This window comes from Mus caroli, unplaced genomic scaffold, assembly GCF_978045245.1.
Source record: "Mus caroli unplaced genomic scaffold, Mus_caroli_1 scaffold_9, whole genome shotgun sequence".
NCBI lineage: Eukaryota > Metazoa > Chordata > Mammalia > Rodentia > Muridae > Mus > Mus caroli.
This window is the reverse complement of record NW_028227264.1, coordinates 84286600-84311237: the sequence shown is the minus strand read 5'-3', so window position 1 is coordinate 84311237 and position 24638 is coordinate 84286600. Positions and strand designations below refer to the sequence as shown.

The window sequence follows — 24638 nt, the reverse complement described above, 5'->3', positions numbered from 1 at the left end:
ACCAGCTTTTATACACTTCATTTCCAGAACAAGAGCAAGTCAAATATAAATCAAAGAGTAAAATCACTGTTCACTGTAAAGACTAAGAAAGCTAGAACCTCTCAGTGGCACACCAGACTCAGGACTGCAGGCTTTATCACTTAAAAGAAGCCCTGACAAACCTCAGGTGTCACACAACCTCAAGTTTAGGTCCAGTCCTACTGCTTACTCCGTGCAACCCTGCTCAAGCTGCACTTTACACTCCGTAAGGTTTTCCTTATTTTGTATATGCTATGGCTGGCACTTTGCACATGGTAGGTATTCATTACATGGCTACTACAGCTCTAGTATCTGGCTAAACACTGACCTATTAGAGAATTCAGAGTTAGTTCATTGATGTCTACAGATATACTCAAAGACTACTTCTTAGATGTCAAAACAGACTGTAGAACAATCTGGAACTAAGAACAAAGTGTAACAAGAATATCTCCATGCAAAAACCTAGGGCAAGCCCAAAGTCAAAGCTCAGCCTCAAAAATGGAAAGCGAAACATCCTCCTACATGATCCAGGATATTTAAATCCCCATTCAAATGCAGAGGCTGCACTTCTAGAACTGTTGCCATCAGTTTCTATCCGTCTCATTCTCTAGCATAAGGATGATGAGCTTGAGCTATCAGCAGCCCTCCTTTCCTGCACCTAGCTCTTGGAGACCTACTTCAGTGACAGTACCTTAAGTAACTTTTTCAGTCTTCATCTGACCATAAACTTGCTCTATTTCCAAAATGGAATCCTGATGAAGATGGCTGTGGGACAGTGACATGCCCAGGTGGCCTTAGGGCTTGTCATGCCATCTATCAATTTATCAGTCATAGTGAAGACCACAAGTCACTTTCCTTACCTAGTTGACCAGTTTGGTTCTTTCAGCTCAATAGCAGAGTATAGATTTATCTTAAGCATGACCAGGTTCAATGTCTAGTGCAACCTCAAATTCCTTTGGTTCAAAAAAAAAAAAATCACAATGTGGCCAGGCATAGCAAATTCCATTAATTCTGGCACTCAGGAGGCAGAGGCAGAGAGGCAGAGAGGCAGAGAGGCAGAGAGGCAGAGAGGCAGAGAGGCAGAGAGGCAGAGAGGCAGAGAGGCAGAGAGGCAGAGAGGCAGAGAGGCAGAGAGGCAGAGGCAGAGAGGCAGAGAGGCAGAGAGGCAGAGAGGCAGAGGCAGAGAGGCAGAGAGGCAGAGAGGCAGAGAGGCAGAGAGGCAGAGAGGCAGAGAGGCAGAGAGGCAGAGGCAGAGAGGCAGAGAGGCAGAGAGGCAGAGAGGCAGAGAGGCAGAGAGGCAGAGGCAGAGAGGCAGAGGCAGAGAGGCAGAGAGGCAGAGAGGCAGAGGCAGAGAGGCAGAGGTAAGGGCAGAGAGGCAGAGGCAGAGAGGCAGAGGCAGAGAGGCAGAGGCAGAGAGGCAGAGAGGCAGAGAGGCAGAGGCAGAGAGGCAGAGGTAAGGGCAGAGAGGCAGAGGCAAGGGCAGAGAGGCAGAGGCAGAGAGGCAGAGAGGCAGAGAGGCAGAGAGGTAGAGAGGCAGAGAGGCAGAGAGGCAGAGAGGCAGAGAGGCAGAGAGGCAGAGAGGCAGAGAGGCAGAGAGGCAGAGAGGCAGAGAGGCAGAGAGGCAGAGAGGCAGAGAGAGAGGCAGAGAGGCAGAGAGGCAGAGAGGCAGAGAGGCAGAGAGAGAGGCAGAGAGGCAGAGAGGCAGAGAGGCAGAGGCAGAGAGGCAGAGGCAGAGGCAGAGGCAGAGGCAGAGGCAGAGGCAGAGGCAGAGGCAGGCAGATCTCTGAGTTCAAGGACGCCTGGTCTACAGAGCAAGCTCCAACATAGCCAGGGCTACACAGAGAATCTGTTATGAAAACAACAACAAAATCACCATATTACAATGTACCTCAGATGCATGACAATGAAGATAATGATGGCAAACAACCTTTCTAGTGAACCTGTTGTCAGAACAGACTCTGGAGGAAGACCAAGAACTTGGATAGTCTAAATTATAGCAAGACATCTCAAAATAACCATCTCATTCTGTAACTAAAGGAGAGTGCTTAGGGCTCAACAGTTACAAACAAGGTAGTATACTGCACCTGAAAATAAAACAAAGCCTTCCTATGCTCAGCAGCAGAACCAACAAGGGAAAGGTGGCACAGTCCTGCAAATGTGACCTGGTCAGGCATCTAAGACCACACACACACCACTCCCCACCATGTGCTCCTGAGCAAGCACTATGTCTTTCTGGACCTTAATCTACTATTCAAAGAAACATGAAAATGCTCCCATCTCCCTTATAACTTTTAATATAAGGGGATTGTATGTGTAAATTCCTAGGAAATTACACAGCACCTAGAAGGCACTCAATACATGTTAATAGGTGAATTTAAGAGTGAGAAACAGCCAGTCTTATTTCAAAGAACTATTTTCCTATTCCAAAGCAACTTACCCATGACAGAAACATTTTTTTTTCCTTTATGGATAGAGATTTCTCTTCCTAAAATAACAAGAGCTAGTGAATGCAGCAGGAATACTTAGAAATGAATTTCTGTATAGAGAAATTAGGTGTATTCTAGAGTCAGATAGGTACTGTCTTCTCTGGATGCAGTAAGAGATATACCATAGTAATGGTACCACTAGAAGGTGCAAAGGTTAAGATAGAAGAGGGAGAAAGATCCCCAAATTCTTACTGTGTCACATCAGTTGAGTGCTACAAGCTTTGCTGAAAGCAAACAGCCATGGGCTAATTCTTCAGCAGCAGGTCCTACTCTAGGTACTTTACACACAGAACTCACGCAGTCCTGACAAAAGCATTAGGAGATAGATGTGACTTTTCTCCTCAGCTGACAGCAAAGCTAAGCAACATGAGCTTGTCCACATACAAATGGAGAATCAGCATCCAGAGAGTCTGGCCCCAGCAGAGCCTGTACTCTGAGCACACTACCTCATGAAGGATCCTGACCAGGAGCTTCTCCTAACTTAACAAGGGGACACTTTATAGGATGGTGTGCCTAGTGCCTGGCACTCAACTTCAATTAATCTAATCCACACAATAAATAAAAAGAATGGTGTCTGAATCCCTCCTTTATAGACAGGGCAACTGGGTCTCAGAGGCTCAACATAACTTATCCATAGTCATGAAGCTGTTAACAGCAGAGCTGAGATTAGGACCAAGGTTCACCTGATGCCAGATCCCATCTTCTTTCTACTACACTTGCAATGACCAGCTTATTAGAAAAAGGGTAGCATAAAGAGGCTCCTCTGGCAAACAATGAACTAGTCTCTCCACACTGCTCATTCCTCTTCTGCTTGACTCCTCAGTGCCTACAACCACTTCTTACTCTTACATGGTTCAAAGCCATTTTTCCAGATAAGAAATCTGAAGGGCCGCTATCCATCTACTTTTGGGGGGGTTTCAGACCCCATACACCATGAATCTGGACAGTTTACTTCTACTCTTCCTGCCTGACCACAGACGCAAAGAGCCCCTTCCTAGTCACGTCATCCGGTTCTCCCTTTGAGGGGCAGTGCTGCATTGCAACATGAGGCCCAGCCTTCTTGTGCTCCAAACCCTACTGCACGGTTCCTACTATAACCGATAGTAAACATGAGTGCTTTCTCCTGACACAGAACTGCTCCCAGCTACACCAAGTCGGAACAGTCTCAGGCTTGGCTTGGCCAAAAAAAAAAGTGTCTAGGAATCCTCTGAAGCTTTTCAAGACATTGCCTTAACAACAGAAGATGATCCTAAGAACGCTGAAAACATTTCCAATATGAAAAGGGGAAGCCAAGCTCTGACAGGACGTAGCCATGAGTGATAAGAAACCAACCTGAAGGGATAACAGGGAGAGGAAGGGATGAATTGGAGGAAACAAATAAAAAGGGGACCTAATTTGTTCAGCTACAACAGAGTGCATAGTGGACTCAGATCCCAGTGTAGGTTTTCCCTCCTCCCTGCCCTGTGGAAAAAAGGTTCCTATCACTGTTAGCTAGCTGCCATATAGTAAGTGCTAAAAAAAAAAAAAAAAAAAAAAAAAAATTAACAATTAATAGAAGTTAATTCAACACAATAGCCAAACTATTATACTTCTTTTTGTAAATCAGCTTGTAGCTCCCCCATATCTTCTCTGGAAAGCAATAATAAATCAAGTTAAAATAATACAATATACGCAGTATGTACACCTACGCATTAAATGAGTTTCTCCTAAATTAGGCAGATATGATCAACACTAAGGCATATCAGGTGAAGGGGCTAAGACGTGACTAGAATACAGCCCGTGCCTTCTACCTAAAAATGCATCACAGCAAAAAAAGGCTCTAGACTTGGAGTTGGAGAGCAAGACTCAACTCAGTCTCATTTTTCATTGGGTATGTGACTTTGGGAAGACATTATTATCCTGAGTGTTACTATCTGTGAAATGAGGAATATCCTCCTCACTGGCCTCACTAGAATGCTGGGAAGATTAAATGGGAATGAAGGTTCTTTTAAAACAAGAAGTATGTCTCTTCTGGAGGTATATTCTACTAAGCACAGAAATGACATACTGGCAGTTCACTGATAGAAAATATGAGAGCGGAGTAGTAGGTACAGCAGAGAAGGTCCACAGGGGCATACAACCATGTTTCTTTCAGAGAGGGCTGATAAATAGGAAGGGGAAAAGGAACCCTAAGGTATCTGTTACCTATAGGGTGTAACTTGGGGATGGATGGGTCCTCAGAAGAGAGTCGTACAAGTCTCCTAAACAGCCTAAAGATGTTAGGTAGGCTACTTATTAAAGCGAACATGAGAAACTGCTGGAAGGAAAAGGAAGATCTAATGGTTCTTGGAAAGAGAGGCCCTCCAGAGATGAAAGTGGTATTAATAATAAGATACCGTTCACTGTAGCAAAAGACCAGTGAATGGATAGTTTGAAAACCTAGGTGGGAAGGCTCTGGTTCCCAGGAATGACCTTGGGCTAGTTACTTAGCCCATTGGAGGCTCCATTGCAAAACAAAGATAATACCTCATAGGATTGCTGTCAAGATTAAATGAGATAATGAACAGAAAAGCTATTAATGCGATACAAATAACAGGTATTATTAGGAGTTGGATTTTCTACCCACTTGCAACATATGTCCATGACCTTGGGGCGTGATTTCAGTTCTTTGCACCTCGGTTTCCTCATCTATGAAATGGGAAGGTTGATACCGTCTACTTTATAAGCACTTAGAGGATATCAAAGGAGATCACATAAAAGACATCAATGCCTGGTAAACTATACAATGGTACAGGTACACAAAGACCTGCCATCGTTGCTGATATGTTTTATGCATGTCAAGGGCCGTGTATATGCAGAGAAGCATGTATTTTCACACTATACAGGTGAGAAAGCCTCGCATGCATTTTATGCATCCAGGAATGAGGCACTGGGCAGACACGCATCTACGGATTCTGGGGGTGTGCCTTGCACTCTTAGGAAGAAGACCACAGGACAGGCTGCTGGGCCAGAAATCAGAGCGGGCATTATAGTGGAGGCAATGGGTAGATGCAGGATGAACGAGTGGGAAAGGCTGGGGGCACAAACACGCATGCCCAAGCCGGAAACGTTTTCGGGGGAGAGCAATGCGCATCCCCGGAATGAGGGGGATGGGGAGGTTGCGAAGTGCAAGCCCCGAAGGCGGCCCGGGGGGAGGGGGGGGCAAGACAGCGAACGCCCGGGGCCAGAGCTCTTTACCTTGTCGCTGTAATCCCTCAGGACCCGCTCGATAGCCCCCGCCTCGCCGGCCCGGACGATGTAGAGGGCGCGCTCTTCATCCATGGCCGCAGGTGCGGGGGAGCCGCAGCCGCTGTGCGCGCCCCAGCCGCTGCCTCCCAGGTAAACGCCTCGCGCCCCCGCTACCTCGCTCCTTCCCAGCTTCCTTCCTTCCCTCCTTCCCTCCCTCCCTCCAGCCTCCAACCCGCCAGCCTCCGCCCGGGCAGGCCCTACGTCACCGCCCCTCAACTTTCACCCCGCGACGTCACCGCTCCCCCAGCAACCGGCGCCTGGAGGCCTCCCCGAACAAGGCCCAGGGCTTGGTGGAGGCCTGAGGAGCCACCAGAGACTGAGTCAGGCCCAGGCCCTGCCTACTCCCCTAGGTCTGCCAGCCTTGGGGAAGAGTTGGGCTTCGCAGCGGGCTTCCACGAGCAGAACTGTCTCTCTTAACACTCTATGAATCATTCCCTCTTAGCGGACGAGAACTGGCGGGCTGTTCCCCGCCCATCTGCGAGCCTACCGCTTCTACACTACAATTCCCGGCATGTAATGGGCTCATCCCACGCTGTCATCTGAGTTATTAGTGAACCGAATAGCATGCCGGAATTGGTAGTCATCCAGTGCAAAAGACGTCCCTCTTTCCAGAGGGCATGCTGGAAAATGTAGTTCCCTGAAGGCCGGAAACCAGAATCCTGCGACCGCCGGAGGCCAGAGGCGGAGGGACCCTTCGTTGGTGGGAGGGTCTAAACTGGGGTTTATCTGGGTTTTTTTTTTTTTTTTTTTGGTTTTTTTTGGTTTTTTTTCTTTTTTCTGACCTGCACTTAGACGCAGCTGGTTGGACTTACTGACGATGGCGAAACGGCCGGCCCTTGGTAGTGGCTGTCAGCGCCAGGTTGAGTTCCCTCTATGCTCAGTTAGCGGTTTCCGTCTCTGGAATGCTCACCCTCCTCACCCGGTTGCAGTCCTGTTATGCACTAGGCTGCAGCAACATGGGAAATTGAACACAGTTCTTTGTGGAACCCTAAGGAATCACAACAGATAAAGAAATTTGGAGAGATCTATATATCTATATAGATATTATTTGGAGATAGATCATGTATACACATATATGTATAATTTATTTTATATTATATATATATATATAATTTATTTCTATTTTCCAGATGAATAAATTGAAGCTCAGAACTAATGAGGCATACCTGGGATTTGAACCCAGGGAAATTAGCTCTGCACTTAGTAATTGAGAAAGTTGAGATTTGAATCCAGGTCGTTCCCAAAGATGTAAATATCACACAACCAGAGTATCCATGGAGTCAGTGGTGATGGAGGGACATATTCTCCAAGTGTTAGTTCTGTGCCAGCCACTTACATTTCATCTGGGTTCACTCAACTTCTCAAAAAAATTAAATATTTGAGAATTTGTGCATTGCTGGGCATTATCCAATACAGTGTGGATACAGTGGCTCCCAAAACAAATCCCAACCTTACTAGGTGGTCTGTTCTTGTGGACATCACCATGAACAGCCCTGCTGTTCTTGTTTTAAAATGAGCCGTCTTGAAATTTTAAAATGCATAGTTTTTAAATTAAGTTTGGACCTGGAGCCTGTTCAGCACTCCCAGGCTCTCTCATAGAGAATAGATGAATTCTGCAAGAAATTTCCAGGCATTTCACCCTTAAGTAATCATCTTTGTTACCCTCCCTATGGGCCTCTTAAGCTTTGCTGAAGAGGAAGGAGAGATGTACAAGTGTTTATTCATCTTCTTGGGTTTCTGTTACACTGTAGTAGATCTGGGTAGATTTAAACAGTGTAGACGCCAAGCCCATGGAGCTTGGATTTTCTGATGATTATACTTTTCATGAAGCTAGTATTTTATTGAACATGCAGCTGAACAGTCATTGAAGAGCAGGAGACGATTGTGGTTTTGTTTGTTGTTATTGAGACAGATGCTGAAGCCAATCAGTAAAGAGAGAGATTCGTTTGGTTCTGTCCATGGCTCCTTGGTGTTATTCCCTGTGACCAGAGTATACCTCATGACTCCCTGACAGGGCATAGCAGAAAAACCTGCTCAGTCCATGGCAGCTGGAAGGCAAAGATCCAGGAAGGAGCGAGGGCCCGATATTCCCTCCAATAGCAATAGCACACTGCTGTGGACCTAACTCTCTTTGCTTAGGTAAAGGTCTCACCACTTCCCAACAGTATCACGGATTGGGGACCAAGCCTTAAACAAATGGGCTCAGACATTCCAGATCCAAAGTATGTAAAAAGATGAATGCTTTATCTGTAATAAATTAGGTCTGAAAGATTTTAATATGACTCTCAAAAGAGAATACTTCTAAGAAAGGGTTGTAAACTACAACCCGAATATTAAAATATGTAGCAATTCTTTAAGTTTACAAAACATTTACTTCCCACTTTTAATAGGTTTAACAGTTTAAAAAAACTGGAACTCTAGTGAATCTGTCCAGTATTTCATAAAGTCCTACTGGGGTAATTCTTTATTTGGGTGTCATCTTAGAGTTTCTATTGCTGCAAGGAAACACCATGACCAAAAAGCAAACTGGGGAGGAAAGGGTTTATTCAGCTTATGCTTCCACATTGCTGCTCATCACCAAAGGAGCCAGGACAAGAACCTGGAGTCAGGAGCTGATACAGAGGTCATGAAGGGGTGCTGCTTGTGGCTTGCTTTATGCTCAGCCTGCTTATAAAACCCAGGACTACCAGCCCAGGGATGGCACCATCCCCAACAGGACAGGACCTCCCCGTTGATCACTAATTGAGAAAATGCCTTACCACTGGATCCTACTGAGACATCTTTCTCACTGAGGCTCCTTCCTCTCTGATGGCCCTTGCTTGTGTCAAGTTGACATAAAACCATCCAGTACAGTAGCCAAGGCCTCCTGAAGAGAATAAGTAGAAAGTATTCCAGTAGAGATATTTTTCTTTAAAAAAAAAATGAGGGCTCTTACACATCTTTGAAATGTCTGTTTAGCAGAAATAGGCTATATTTTTAGGCTCCAAGTCTGTATTTCTAAAAAAGAAAACAAAATGTGGAGTTGAATGAATAGCTTAGGAAATTAGGTTTTTTTAATAATCTTGTGTTTATATTCTGATTTTTATGAATCCAAGTATCTTTGACTCTAACTCCAGTCACTCTTTAACCACTGACGAGACTCTAGTTGCAGAAAACTTAAGTGACTTATCCAAAGTCAATAGTTAAAGTTAGAGTCTGGGACTAGAGCCTAGACTAAGCCAGTAGATCACTTTGCTTCCCTAAATATTGATTATGTGATACTTTCGGTGACTGGAAACTCTTGCTAGCAATAAATCCAGTTTCTCTTACTGTGTAGGTGACATGGAACTAAGGAATTAGCATTTAGAACTTCAGAAATCAGCCGGGCATGGTGGTGCACACCTTTAATCCCAGCACTCGGGAGGCAGAAGCAGGTGGATTTCTGAGTTCGAGGCCAGCCTGGTCTACAAAATGAGTTCCAGGACAGCCAGAGCTATACAGAGAAACCCTGTCTCAAAAAAAAAAAAAAAAAAAAAAAAACCCAACTTCAGAAATCAATGCAACCAATACTTAAAAGCCATCACTTTTGAGAGATACTCATACAATACTTCTGTGCATATGAATGTATAGTGTTTTGCTAGCCTCAAAATATTTCCACATAACTTATCTGTAAGGTCAATAGAATAGGCACTATATATATGTCTGTATATATTATATATGCACTATATATATATATGTATATACATAAGAGAGTCAGAAAGAGAGAGAGAGAGAGTTTGGGGTGTTGATTATGATTCTCTTTGGTCATAGGTGAACAAATCTGCTAATAAATGGTATAACTCAGGAACAAATGTGCTCCGTATTCTGATATCAAGATGCCTATGGCCTTTTGAGTAAGGGCCAATCAAAAGGCCTACAAATAGATACTAGGGTTTTTGTTGTTTTTGTATGTGTGTTTGTTTTGGACTATGATATCACCTGCTGTAGAATTTTCTCCTGTCATGGCAGTGGGGTATTTAAGATGTGGCAAACCGAAAGCCTTTAAGGAGACCCTGACACTGTCACTCTTAGAATCCAATGCTTCCTCTCTGTCATACTTTTTGTCCATTTTCCTTAGAGGCAGACATTTAGAAACCAAACAGTTCCGTAGTTCCAGAAAGGGAGTTCAGAAAATTCCATTCATTCAAGATAGGACCGGTCACTTGGCAACCACCACCTCCCTGTGTGGAGCAGCCACTTAGCCCTCTCTTCACCCAGGGTCTTCAATTTGGGCAACCAGGACTGACCTGATCTTATTTTAGATCTTAGTCCTCTGAGTCTAAAACAATGAAACAACATTTGCATACTCATATGCATATGCATGAGAGGGGTTGTGGAAATTACCTGTAGGTTCTGTACATCTCTTTGTGTGGACACACCTGAGATGAACTCAGTCTGTCTATGCTGAGGCCCGGGTACTGGGCATTTCAACAGCTTCCCAGTTGATTTAAACAGCAGTTAGCATTAAAATCAACAGCAAATGCATATTTTTGGAAGATTACCTAGTGAACTAGTTTTGGGGTGGTCTCCCAAAACCCTGTCCATGTAAAGGGTTTGGTGTTTTGGTTTTTGGTTTGTTTGTTTTTGAGAAATATGAATAATCTGGTAAAATGAGAGTTCATTTCATTTCTTAAGGAAGGATGAAGTCACCCTTTCGTAACAAGTTAATTAGTATAGTTTGTTCTTTTGACAAATATTTTCTTTTTTTTTTTTTTTTTGGAAACATCACTTTGTGTTAGACGCCATAACAAAATAAAGACAAGTAGCAACAATTGATGCAATCCTTAACGGATATAAGAAGCAACCAAACAGAAAATGAGTTCTTTTTAGTGATAAGGAGTAAATTAAACATAAAATCAAAAGAAGTAGTTGAGCAAAGGGGTAATCAGAAAAGCTTTCTTGGAGGAGGTTTGCTCTACACACCTTTGGTGAGATGCAAATGCTGGAGAAGCATGCAGGATGTGGGTTGTTGTGATGGACAGCAAAGACGCTGCTGCCAAGCCCAACACCCCATCCCAAGCTTCCACAGCGTGGAAGGAGAGAAGCAACCCGTGCAGGTTGTCTCTGACCTCCGCATGTGATGGCATGAACAATAAAAATGTTGGCAGCCTTGGTAATCTGTTCACTTGAGCCTGTACTTGAGTCATTGGCAAATAACTTATAATAAATAGATCTGCACTGACTGTGCACAATAGGTTTTTACATTTAGCATAGGAAATGGGCCCTGCCCTTCAGGAGTTTCTATTTTCCCAAGTTCTGGAATGTTGGTCAGCTCTGGTGCAGCTTGTTTTTGGTTTGGTTTGGTTTGATTTGGTTGGTTTTTTTTGTTTGTTTGTTTGTTTGGGTTTTTTTTTTTTTTTTTTTTTTTTTTTTTTTTTTTGGTATTTTTGAGACAGGGTTTCTCTGGCTCCTGGAACTTACTTTGTAGACCAGGCTGGCCTTGAACTCAGAATTCCCCCTGCCTCTGCCTCCCAAGTGCTCGGATTAAAGGCGTGCACCACCACCACCCGGCTGTTTGCAGCTTGTTGACTTGGAATCCCATACACATTTCTCTTGGGAAAATCCAGCCCTTTGGGTGACAGTGCAGAACTGTCTATCAACAAGAAGACTCAGAGATGGAGAACCGATTCTTCACTCCTGACCCCACTGTGTGATTCTCAGAAAGCCGATGGCTTGTCAAATGCCTGGACACCCTTCTCCAAACCAACAGAAAACCCAGAAGCCAAAAAGCTTTTCATGAATGTTCACTCTGTCGTTGGGCATTAAGGCCATTGCTTACACTCCTGGGATGTTGACCTGCTCAGCTGCAATGAAAATAATTAGACCTGTTTTTGTGGAACCTCTTAAGTGTTAAAAGAGATGGCTGTCAGTGTGGTCAGCATATAGGATGGGCATGGAGTGACCATGCTCAGTATTAGCTGGACCAAAATGGCGGGGGGGGGGCGGGGGGGGGGCTTAAAAAGACACTCTGAATCTTCAGGATTAAGATTGTGTTTCCTGGGGTATTTTGTTTTGTTTGGTTTTGTTTTACTGCCACTTCTGTTATTTTTAATTATGTGTGTATATATGTATAGGCGGGTGGGCATGTGTACATGTGTGTATACAGACACCCAAGGATGAGATGTCAGATCCATTGGAGCTGGCGTCACAGGCAGTTGTGAGCTGCCTGCTGCTGGTGTTGAGAACAGTACCCACTGCTGGGTCTGGACAGCCCTGTTGTTTTATTTTATCTTTTAAAGAAAGAAAACCCCAATATACTGCTTGATTTGTGTGACTTTAAAGTAACTAGCTTCTTTAATACTACATTCTACCATACAGGTTTGAGACAGTGACTCAGCCTCTGTGTGTGTGTGTGTGTGTGTGTGTGTGTGTGTGTGTGTGTGTGTGTGTGTAAATAAGGAGTCTAAAGCTCTCTTTCAACACCTCTTCAAACCAATGCCTTTGCAATTAAGTGTATTGAAATTCACATGTCAGAGGAAATACATTCTCACAAGCCCTTCTTCCCAGCACCTCCCTCTGCAGTAAAGCATTAATTTACTTACCAACATTTGATTAAACTCTTAAGGTTCAACCCTAGGAGGAGGCAGCAGTGGACAAAGGATTATTGTCATTCATCATCAACACAGTTAAGTCTTCCCCTCCAGTAGCCTATGAAGGATTAGCATTTCCCTGAAAGGAGCAGGACAGAATAAATTGCATCCCTGGCCAAAGAACTGCCAGCTCCTTTCAGCTGGGGGTACACACTGGGGGCTTTTCCCATATTAGTCAGCTTTAGCTCAACTTCTGGGCAGGGCCTACATCTGAATTTCATGGGTTTCAGGATCAGTCAAAATAGAATTGTAGGGTTGTGGAGGTCAGAGGCCACCTCTGTCAAAGGGTAGTGACCTTAACAGCAAGAGGTGGCCAAGCCCTCTCCTACTTCCCCCCCACACCCCAATGACTTCATTCTAGTCAAAGCTTGGCTCATTGATCCTTCCCTGTGGCGCTTTTTTTTTTTTAACGTAATAAAAATCCCCCCTGAGACCTGATTTAAAAAACAAAACACGAAAAACATTATTGATTTCCTTTCTTCCGATTTCTTTGTAGAATAACCAAATCCTGGCCCTTGCACCTGCATTGGCCTTGCCTTCCTTGGAAAATGACAGCGGAAAAGCTGCCATTCTTGTACAGTGCCACCTGGGTGGGTGTGGGGAGCAGGGAAGAGCTGGAGTCCCGTTTAGGAACTGCCTTCCTTTAATGAGCACCATTTCCCAGAACTCCTGAACAACGTCTGTTGGAGCCCATTTGGTTGTATTACCTTCGGCCAAGCTTGATTTAAAAGCTCCAAAGTTGCTCTGAGGAGAGCAACAGGGTAGGGTGGGATGGGAACAAAGGGAGACAGGAAGGAACCTGGATGGACCTGGGGGTAGCATCCGGATCATAGTGCTGCCCTTTAAGCTGTGTGCCCTTGAACAAGGGGGTGGAATAAGGTGTGGGAAGCACTGTCAGGCAGGGCAGGGAAGTGATAACGTCTGATACATCTGAGACACCAGTACCTCGAAGATCCCCAAGCAATAGTATAGGTGTGTTTGAGAGCTGTCAGAGAGCACTCAGTGAGCTGAGGAAGGTGAGGCAGGGGCCTGCTTTCATGGTTGTTCCCTCCGAGGTTAGGCTCGTGCCAGGACGTCTTGGATACCAGCCTTCAGAGGGGCACAGTTTGCCAGTTTTTTGAGAATGAACATATCTCAAGCTTTTGTCAGGCTTTTCCATTAGACCGTTATAAATACCATCCACTGGGCGTGCAGCTGTCTGGGGCTGATTTTTCTCTTCTCACCCCTGCTGTCCTGGTCAGACCTGAATTTTTTCCCCCATAATAGATCTCAAAGAACCGGTGTTAGCTCTTGAAGCGTTTCTAATGAGAAAGGGGGCCGGAAGACTGGGGAGTCCTATTTCTCCTGCCCACCTCCTCTCATCACCCACTCTCCCTTCCTAGCAACAGCTCTTAACTCCAGCCCACGACTTCTGCCCCACCTACACCAGCAGCAGCAAAATGTGGGGTGGTAGAGTTGGGAGGGAGTTCTGGGGTGCCAGAAGAGAGTGAGAAGGAGCTGGGGAAGGAGGTTAGTGACCTCTGAGGAACAAGAGGAATCCCCAAGGACAGTGTCCAGGCTGGCTGAGCCTGGGAGACTGCCAAGGAGCCAAAGCCGAGAAGGTTCAAAGAGTAATGCAAAGTGACAGGGAGCTTGCACACACTACACGGAGAGTCAAGCAGCAGCAGAGAGGGGAAGGTTTGTCTGCTAAGAAAGCCAGTACAGTGTAGGCTGTAGCGAAGTGCCCATTTTACATAATGGCTCGCCTGTCTAGATACCCTGGAACCCTGTAGAGAGAGGGATGGTGGCTCACATGAAGTAGGTCCTTGAACCTTAGAGCTGCGAGGTGGAGGCCTCCGTCACAGTGCATCCACTGATCCATGAAGTCACATCCTTTCTAGAATAGGAATGTCCCTGCTACGGCCTGTCTTTGGTGGGACCAAGATTTGGCCTTATTCACCACTGCTTCACATTAAGACCAAATCAGAATGTACCTCCTTTATGGTTTTAAGCTTCTAGTGAATTATATATTTGAGCCATTTGTTCAGATCTCGATAAATCTCATTCGATTTCACAGAGATTTCCTCCTAGGAGACCCATGGCAACACCTTCCTTTGCCCTTTTGCCTATAATAGGAATGTTATGTCATGCCCTTTCCCAGGGTCCAATAGTTTAAAAATCTTGCCATCTGCCGATGAGAGGAACAGAGACCTGAGGCTCCCCATCCATCTCCAGCTTCACGGCAGCCATTTAGATAGGTCTAAAGACAGTTCTGAACAGAGGGCTAAAGATTCCTGATGGGAGAGGGAGACTGGGTAGAGTTGGACAGGAGGCAGTTGTGGGGTCTTTGGTGGTGATGGGCAGGTGTACCAGCCAAGCTTGCAGGCATGGACCTCACTCAGTATGTGTGTTGGCACCGGCTGGAGAAGCCAGTATCTTCTCCCTGCAACTGCTTTCTTGAATCACTGCCCAGCTGCCAATCTAGCTTGACTGTTCACTCCCAAAGGTCTTGCTTTTTCAGTATAAACACCATGATCTGAAGTCTCAGTGCCATTTAACATACCTGCTTCAGGCCCAGAATAGGAGGTAATTCATCCAAGGTCATAGGATGGTGAAGCAATGGCTACCCTTAATGATTTGGGCCTTTAACCCCATGGTTGGGTTTCCTCAATAGCAGTCACTCTGGATTTGCACGGTTGTGGTCTCTGAGGGGCCACACATTTCCTTCCTATCTAGATCTGGGAGGACTACAGGCCTGGTAAAGGACACAGGGCAAATGCTAGGGATGCCACAGAGCTGCAACGCGTGTGAGCCATCCTGGCTGACGATCATGACTTCAACCAGTCTCAAGCTGTCAGAGGCCCTTTCAAGAGAAAGTCCCATTGCCAAAACTCTTCTGGTTTTCTCTGACAAGTGATTGGCCCCACTCCCAGTTACCAGGCATACCCATCCGCACTCTGGTGACTAGAAAGGAACCACTAGAAAGAGAAGGCACATTGGGTCCTGCCCTACAACAGCTGTCTCCTTTCCTAGTCAGAGCTTCCCATCTCCTAAGGTGAAGGTTTTAGGACGGTTGGGAGCACACGGGTGCCCTGAGCACTGGAAAGGATGCTCTATGCCTCCTGCCATCTTCTCAAGCTGCTTCTTGCTTGTATCAGTCACTCACTCCTAGTTGTGCTGTGAGGGCACCGGTGCACATTTGCTCACTAGGGAGGGTCATGGAGCCCCTTCTCCATCTCTTGGCCTCAGGCTCTTGTGCCTGGTGACAAGTTTTCACCCAAAGTGCTATGCAGCTAGTGAGCTTTGGCTGTTATTTGTAAACGGGTGTTGTTTATCTTGTTACCTGGCTGGAGAATTTGATAATGACTTGGCTTTGTTGTTGTTGCTTTGTGGGTTTTGTTTTTTTGTGTTTGTACTCATTAAGACAAAGGTCAGACTTACCACACCTCTGTTGATACAGCATTTACTTTGAAGTCTGAGTGGCCAGTAAGGCTGGTCATCCTGAGGGTTATTCTCAACAGTGGCTAAAGTCAAATTTTCCTTCATCCTCTCTCTTGCTTTCATCATATAAAGCTAATGGATTGTGGACAAAAGGTCAAACCAATTTACCATGGGAGAATGAGACCCAATATCCATGCGCTTTTGTTTTTTTTTTTTTTTTTTTAAGAATAACACAGCTGAATATATTTAAGGGGAGGCTATGTATAACATAAATAATTTCCATCTTAAAATCAGCTTGCAGGTATAAACATGTTATGTAATAGCATGCAAGGGCTTGGCTTTAAAAAGAAATCTTTCAGAATGCAAATTAAGCTGTCACATTCTCATACCTTCGGGTTCACACAGTCACTGCTGCATGGGCTTCTGCAAATCTATGCCTCTAAATCTCTCTCAGCTCCTAGATCCTTAACAATCTGGGCAAAATGAAACCACTTCTTTCCTCTACCCTGCTTTTCTGTATCCCTTCGGTACAGAATGGAAACGCCGGGCTGGAGGAGAACATAATTCTTGCTATGAACTCAGTAATGTTCCCTCTCAGCTAATTCTCGTTTAAAGCAATGCACTTGAAATATCTTCACACCCCACAATCATTAAAGCATAATGAACTAAGTGCCAGGGGAACTCTTGCTGATGCTGGTACTAAGGAAGAACAGTTGCTGCAAGAGCGAAGAGGCTTTTCACTCTTTCCTGAGAGAAGCCGACAGGCAGACATAGGACAAATCCCAGTTTGTAGAACAGGTCCTCTACAAACCTTCGTCGGTGCTCACGCCATCATTATTAGTCAGGACAAGTCGGGACGGGACTGAGTAACAAAACCATACACACAGCCACACAAGGCTTTTGTTGCCTGCCTGCCTGCTCGCTCTCTTGCTTTTGTTCTTTTGAGACAGGATGCAGGCTGGCCTTGAACTCACTATTCTCTGCCCTCAGCCTTCTGCATGCTGAGATCCTGGATAAGTACAATCACACCCAGCAAAACCTTTCAGTCTTGTTCTGCCTACTCATACCCCAAGGATTTAAGAATGGTACCAATTCATATTGGAGACACACACCCGGCATATCAAGTGCAAATGAAAAACGGAGGCTGGTCATTTCAATACTTTTTATTTGAGTGTGAAACCATCCATATCTTGCACAACTGTACAGATAAAACTATTTCCATTTTAGCTGTAGACATGATTATCACACTGGGTGGTGTGATCAAACATTTTATTTACAGAACATTTGCTAAAACATCCGATGTCATATTTCCATTTATTTCTTACCCATAGGGTAATAGGTCCACCATAATTGCTTGGTGCATCTTATAATACAGAAAGAAAACCTATGTTAATCTCTAACAAACCTCACAAATAGCTACAAATCTGACAAAAAATACCTAAGAAAAATTTTTCCCAAAGTACAATACATTTTTTTTATTTCCACACATACACAGTATAGTATAGACTCAAAGGCACAGCTTTGAATTTTTTTTTCTAGCAAAGTGTCGGAAAGTATTCTAGTCTTATGAAGAAACCAGACAGTTGTTTTCACACTTGGTGCTTGCTAAGTGAAAGTCTGCTCCATCCAGCTTCACAAAGTCACACAGCGGAGGACAGTGTTTAGTGCCATAAATCCACATTTCTCACAGAACTCAAGAAAACTCTCTCCTGCCTTTTGCTGATGCTAGCCATTGTGCAAACTTAGGACAAATCCTTGTACATAGAAGAACTGGTCCCTACAGACATCAATCAACTAAAGGCAATATATAACAGGCCTCTTCGGTCCCTCAACAACAGTGCTTACAGTCCAGGACAATGCAGGTAATATGGCAGGTACGAATGGAACTTAGCAGGGAGCTTAGCATTTTCAAAAACTTCCAGGGACTCCAGGAAGTAGGAATGACGTCACCAGGAAGTAGGGATGTGGATTACATGTCTGAGGGCTGGTAACCGTACAGCGAGGTGACAGACAGACAGGTGGCAAGGTGAATGCTCTTGGTAAATTATGTGCCCGTCCAAGAACACAAACCAGATTCTGGCTCCACTATCCATCCTTCAAGACTAAAGAGCTTTGTCAACAAGAAAATAAGTACCCTATACAAGGAGTGGTTGCCATGCAAGGTCATGGAACAGAGGGGAAAGGCACGGATCGGCCTGCCCAAGATAGTGCTCTATAGAAACAGTCAAGTCTGGCTTGGCTACAGAAACCCAATCGCACTGACTTTTAGTGACTCCTGTTTCTGAACTAAAGTCTATTCATTCCACGTTGAACATCCTCTTGTTCATTAGGAGAATGGATGCTTAGGTCAGCCCACAAGTTATGATGTATTGAAATAAAGTCTCTGGAGGGTGGGTACTGGGTTTATTATTATTAATTATTAATATTAAATATGGATTTCTATGAAAGCAGTCACTTAGCCCATCCAGTGGAGGCCTCTCCGTTGATGTAAGCAAAGCCAGGAAAGTGTTGCATGTGCTCATACTCAGAATTCCTGCGCGTGGTCAGCGGGGTGTACATGTCACTAGAGTTTCCATACCTCGTGGAATGCACAGACGGGCTTGTGTAGCATGCGTTGGCGGTTGGCACCTCTGGCCATCGGGGAGTCACTGGGGTAGGATGCAGCCTGGGAGTACTGCTCATCAAACAAGGTTCCATCCTGGAAGTGGGGCTATTGAAAGGGTACTTGTGGAGGAGAAAAAGTCCACAAAATTAAAGTTAGCTTGAAGTTATGTGCACCCAACGGCAATCTTATTTAAGCTAAAACATTTCAAGATGCTATTCTCGGGAGTTGATGGAACAGAATCACTGAGCGAGAGGAAACTTTGGTCCAAGGAAACAATCAGGGAGAAAGTCTTAAGGTCTTCAGAGCCAGAGTCAAACTGATATTTCACTCACAGACCAGTGACTGACTGTGTGCTCCAACTCTGTAATGGGAGGGCCATCCCCAACTAGGAATAATGGGGGTGGGGGTGGGGCCTTGGGGGCGTGGTGATGGTGGTGGGTGTACCTCATGTGTACGTACACACCAGCAAGTGTGTCCAGTTGAGTGTGATTGCCGCGTGGGCATGAGTTCTGCCATTCCCTATGGAGATGCGATAAGCCCTATTCCATCAACCCAAGAGAACAGCGCTCCCAGGTAAAACACAATGACATTAAAAATAGCATTTTACAGCTGAAGTCAATCATGAACTGCAGCCTAAAAACAGGCTTTTGAAGAGAAAGCAAACCAGCAGCTTCAAAGGTTATTATTAGTGCCTGTCATTTAAGGAACATCTTTCTTTTAGGTTCACATTTGCTCGAGTCCTGGAAGCTGAGCAAGGAGGAAATGGTAAATTACTGGGCTCTGTGCGAATACAGAGGAAGGAGTCAAGAAGAGACGGGCTTGGTGGGGGTAGGTAGGACAGGGCTGCTTTGGGGGCAAGTCAGACCAAGGAACAGGTGTTGGCAGGGGAGGAGGGAAGAATCTCTAGAAAGAGTAGGGATGAGCGAGGGGTCTCTGAGAAGCTGCTTTTCCATTCTTCACTGTCAGAAGCACAGTCCTGAGAACTGGCCCTGTTACAACGATCAGAAGGGAGGAAGGGGAGGGGCTAAGGCTCCCTCTGAGAGTTCACATTTGCAGGCACTGTCAGCTGAAAGATGCCCTTGCTCAGCTCAGGGCCAACAAGAAAGGGAGCCAGTGAACAAGGATGACAAGGGCAGCGAGGAGGAGAGGCTGTAGGATGCTTCTGCTACCCATCTGTCTTCCCTGACAGTTGGAGAGTGGAGCCCCAAGGGATTAGGTGGGAGGCTGCCTCCTGTGAGGGAGACAGACAGGCTGAAACCTAGACAGCAGAAGTGCTGGAGACAACATTGGCTGTTCCCCAGAGGCGGGCAAAGGAGCCCCTCTGCCTCTTGGAGCTGAATCACAAGGGATGGAAGCAGGGGACAGAGAGGAGGGTTGGAATCCAGGAAGAGCAACTGCTACTCAGAGCTCAAAGGGGCTTCTGGTGGAGCAGGGAGAGCTTTTCCCGCAGGTCGGACCACATGCCTTGCACAGCAAAGGACAGCCACTTCGCAAGCAAGCAAAGAGCCTTTAAGAAAGAGGGTGTAGAGGGTGTCTAGGAACTCCAGGGAGAAGGACCCAGTGCTGTTGCCAAGGAGACCACAGACAGCATGCCAAGGCTTTCATAATCCCAAATCAGATCTGCCACCCCAGTGCAGACCCATGTGCCGTGCAGCGTGAGGGGACCCACTGGATACTATTTGAGTGGAGTGATGGTGGGCCCTCGGGCCTGTAAATAGAGTTTCTCAGAAAGAAAGAAAAAAAATCAAGATCTCAGGTGCACTAAAAAGATAATATTAAGAAATATCAACAATGCTCTCACAAGTGCAGGTCATTCTGACCCCCTCTTTGGGACTCTTGCTGGCGTAGAGGCCCCCTTTTTATCTAGGGGTACACAAGCTGGTCCTGCCTTTTGCCCAGTTCCAACCACACGTGCCTTTTGCCCATGCTTTCACTCCGAGCTCGCAGTCAGCTCCTTGGTGTTCCTGGGCATCCTATCGCAAGAAACCAAAGGCCCTCCATCTCCACCCTGTCTGGCAGCTGCGGCTTCTCACTGGCCCATGTTCAGATGCTCCCTGTTGTGTTCACTGTAGGGTCCCAAAATTTGGTACAGAGGCTGTCACCTAATAGGTGCTAGTCATATTTGGTGAATATACACTGGGCCATTCCTGACAGAAAGAACCTTTAGGGTCATGGGATCTAAACACATATTGTAGGAATGGGAAAAGTAGGAATTATACCCAGTGTCACAGAACACAATGAAAACCCACACCTGGGTGACAGATTCCTCTGTATCGGTCTGACTAGCCTGAGTAGCATACTTCTCACTCCCAACCACTGTCACCACACACCTCCTTCCTCATCAAGCTCCCTCCTCCTTCTCAGAGCCTTGGAATGTTGACCCAGGCCACTGGAAGCCTCCTGGTTCTGACCCAGTCCCCTCTGACCTTGGCTTGGGTAGGTCAAATGTCACAGTATAGACTTGGAACTCTTCCCACCAAACTCAAGAGAGTGTAGTTGTTGTGCCTCATCAGAGACCCTCACAGCACAGCTGTGCCCAGAGGTTGTGTCATAGATGCAAAAGAGCAATTGCCTGGAAATGAGACTGGCTCAAAATATCTCCAGTGTGACAATACAATTCTGTTACCAGCATGGAAAATTCTGTCCCATTAGGTCAGCTAATTGCAAATGAGTCAGTGACCGCTCACCCCCTGGTGTAAGGGACCATTGAGAGGGGAGATAGGCAAAGCGCCTGCTGCCTGGGCTTAATGATTAATGTGACCAATGAAGACTTGTGTGTAGTCTGCTGGAAGTGGAGTGGCTATCCTGGAGCATCCACCTCACCTTTCACACTTCCACATCTGGCTTCATGCAAGGCCCTTAAGCATGCTGGGTACAAACTCTGGAGTACCAAGAACTCAGGCTGGAATAAAGGAGCTTTTGTGGAGGGTCCATGACAGGAAGTTACCAGTCTCTCAATCTCTCTCTCTCTCTCTCTCTGTGTGTGTGTATGGGGGTGTTTAAAGTAGTCATCTAGAGGCTATGTTGTAAGTACATCTTGGTTGTGACTGACTCTTGGCCTCTTTGGAACTGTATTAGGAAGTCTATTTTGGGACACAACTCCCCACTCCTGGGGCCAACTTTCCTGCACATGGAAAGGGCAGAGTGAGCCCTTTATCCCTGCCTCTCACCACATGCTCCGAGATTGAGCAGGGGGTGAAAGGTGGCTGAAGCAGGAGCACAAGGCCATTTTTCTATGAAAGGCAGCTCTCACTATCCCAAAGGCCCGCCAACCACTGCCTCCCCAGGTTTCCTCTTGGCCTCTTCCAAAAGAGGTTGTGGCTCCGCAAAACTCTTTGTCAGACAGTCTACATCTGCTGAGCTCTTTGGGTCAAGAATAAATGAATTGGTGCACAGTCACTTAGAAACCATGCTGTAAGTTTTCACAATGCTTTAGCCGTTACTTGTGTTCTCCATTTTGGAAGCACATAGGGTTCTGTCCTATTAGTCTTCACATGAACCTCCCTCGGTGGCTGACTTGAGGGTCCCAATGTTTATTTTATGAGTGGTGACAATGGCCTGCTTGAGGCCACATAACAACTTAGTGCTCAAACAAGGTCATTCATTTCACTGACAAGTATATCCTGGGAAATCACTCAGGTCCTGAGTCTGTGGAGGTGTGAGCAGAAAGGCCTGGCTCTTGCCTCTGTAGAGCCAGTTCAGTGAGGAGAACACATATTAATTGTGTAATTATGTAAGATAGAAGGTGACTATAATTGGATATCAAAGGGGAATGATAAATGCAAATAGTATTAACCATGCACCAGACTTTATTCTAATCTATACTAACTACCTGACCACAGCCACTGGACCCTGTCAAGCATTACTGCATATTATATATATATTATATTATAATTTATCTCATTTTCCAGATGAATAAATTGAAACTCAGAACTAATCAGAGGCATACCTGGGATTTGAACCCAGGGAAATTAACTCTGCACTCAAAGGCTTTGCAGCACTACAGCTGATTAGTATGTGAGGACGCACACATATACATATGTGGCACATGTCTGTGTGTGTCCCTGTGCACATTAAGATCAGAGAACAACCTCAGGGGTTTTCCTTTAGTGCTGTCACCATGTTGTTGTTGTTGGTGATGACAATGTTGCTGTTGCTGTTGTTGTTGATGTTGTTGTTGTTTGAGACAGGGTCTCTCAGTGGCCTGGAACTTACCAAAGTAGGCTGACTGGCCACTGAGTCCCAGAGATCTGCTGGTCTCTGTCTCCCCAACCCTGGGTATAAACACATTTGACTGCATCTAGCTTTCTTTTATATGGGTTCTAGAGAACAAAGGCAAGCCATTGTGCTTGTAAAGCAAGGACTTTACTGTGCTGACTTCCTAGCCGTGTGTGGTGTGTGTGTGTGTGTGTGTGTGTGGTGGGTGTGTGGTGGGTGTGTGTTGGTGTGGTGTGTGGGTATGTGTGGGGTGTGTGTGTGTGATGTGTGTGTGGTATGTGGTATGTGTGGATGTGTGGGTATGTGTTTTGTGGGTGTGTATATGTGTGTGTTTTGTGTATAGTGTGTATATGAGTGTGTGTGGTGTGTATGTGTGTTATGTATGTGTGGTGTGTATTTTATGAGTGTATGATGTGTATGTGTGTGTGTTTTGTGTATGTGAGGTGTGTATGTGTGTGTGTTTTGTGTGTGGTATGTGTATGTTTTGTATGTGTGGTATATATTTTATGAGTGTATGGTGTGTGTTTTGTGTATATGGTATGTATATGTATGTGTGTGTGCATGAGTGTGGTATGTGTTTTGTGGGGGGGTGTATATGTATGTGGTGTGTGGTGGTATATGTGTATGTGTGGTGTGTGTGTGTGGTGTATGTGTGTGTTCCTTTACTCTAGGCCAAGATGGAATAAGAGAACTTGGTAGCAGCCCTGGCTGTGTGTGATTGGAGCCAGACAGATGAAGATCTCATTGGTCACGCCATTCTTGGGCCATTCAGATAGAAAGGCACTGCTTTGCTGTCTCAGCTGAGTGCATTCCTGGCTATGTAGATGGTTAGTCATGTGACTTGTGGGACCCTGTTCACTTTTATGGTTGCTGACAGGGTAAGGACTGCATGGACAAGGGTTGACTGGGGCACAGAAATACTTCTCCACTAATTCAGCAGTCCTGAGAACTCAAGTCGGCCTGGAGGTCTACCTTTGTGTCGGCCATGAGCAAGCACAGGCTGAGCAAGTGAGTGCTGTCAGCATGCACGTACACATTCTCTGTGAACACACAGCAAGGGGATTCAGATGGTTTTCATCATGTAAGTGCGGGGAGTGTGACAATCATAGTCTTTGGACATATGGTTCTTTCAAGCCAACTTAGCAGGTATTAACTTGCAATCTTGACTTACAGGCATTCTTATGCTGGAAACCAAGTCCATTTCCTTAAAAACACTGTATTTTTTTCAGTTTAGACCTACCTCTTCCTCATCCCCAAGAACCTACTTTAGTGAACAGTGCTATTCCTTCACCAGGGACTGGAACTGTGGCACCTTTGCTCTGGGAGACTAAGACTACTCAAGCCTACAGTGGGTTTCAACCTTGTACACTTAACCTTAAATCAAAAAACTTGGATATGCATGTGTCTTTCTTTCTCTCTCTCTCTCTCTCTCTCTCTCTCTCTCTCTCTCTCTCTCTCTCGGAACTGGGCATTTATTGAGAATACTCTCACCAATCTCTAGGCTTTGCTGCCCCCCAGCACAGTGGTTTTAGGTCACTGGCATGGGGCTGGGGCTGGGAGTTGGAGAGTTTGTGCTCACATCTGCTTTGCTGGCTGGATCATACAGCTTTCTGTGGCTGCTGCTTCATCTTTAAGAACTGGAGAAAAACCGCTGTCTCTGAGGTTGTTATGGGAACGAATGGGCCCATCTATTTCAAATTGCCTAGAGGTGCAAGTTCCTTAAATGTTAATGGAAAATGAAACAAAGGATGCTTTGTCTTTGGACAAGACCTTCCCTAGACCAGGGATATTTTCAATACTGACTTCACCCAATTTGGGCACAGATACGATATAATTAACTTTACCGCACTTTACAAATAGAGACTAATGAAACCATGAACCACAAGGTATAGTGTGTGTGTGTGTGTGTGTGTGTGTGTCTGAGTGTGTCTGTGTGTGTCTGAGTATACACAGGCATGTGTGCTGGGGATGGTAGGGTGTCAAATGCCCTTGATTGAGAGCCACAAGGCAAGATGG

At 45.5% G+C, this 24638-nt stretch overlaps 2 protein-coding genes across 9 annotated transcripts in view; both read right to left on the bottom strand.

Annotated features, from left to right (window-relative positions):
• Nucleotides 1-5929, bottom strand: part of Ric8b (RIC8 guanine nucleotide exchange factor B) — a 98707-nt gene extending 92778 nt beyond the window's left edge. For 5 of the 6 annotated variants that reach the window (XR_003837771.2, XR_003837770.2, XR_003837772.2 and 2 more), the window contains exon 1: nucleotides 5721-5929. Coding sequence is in view for 3 of the 6 variants with exons in the window: in XM_021173650.2 (XP_021029309.1) it covers nucleotides 5721-5804 (84 nt within the window). In the remaining 3 variants the exon portion in view is untranslated. The remainder of the gene's footprint in view (nucleotides 1-5720) is intronic. The other variant, XM_021173651.2, reaches the window with a different exon arrangement.
• An 11051-nt stretch (nucleotides 5930-16980) lies between these two features.
• Rfx4 (regulatory factor X4) overlaps nucleotides 16981-24638 on the bottom strand; it is a 138650-nt gene continuing 130992 nt past the window's right edge. For all 3 annotated transcript variants that reach the window (XM_021174600.2, XM_021174601.3, XM_021174602.2), the window contains one exon: nucleotides 16981-18523. In XM_021174600.2, the coding sequence (XP_021030259.1) occupies nucleotides 18251-18523 (273 nt within the window). In that variant the 3' untranslated portion in view covers nucleotides 16981-18250. The remainder of the gene's footprint in view (nucleotides 18524-24638) is intronic.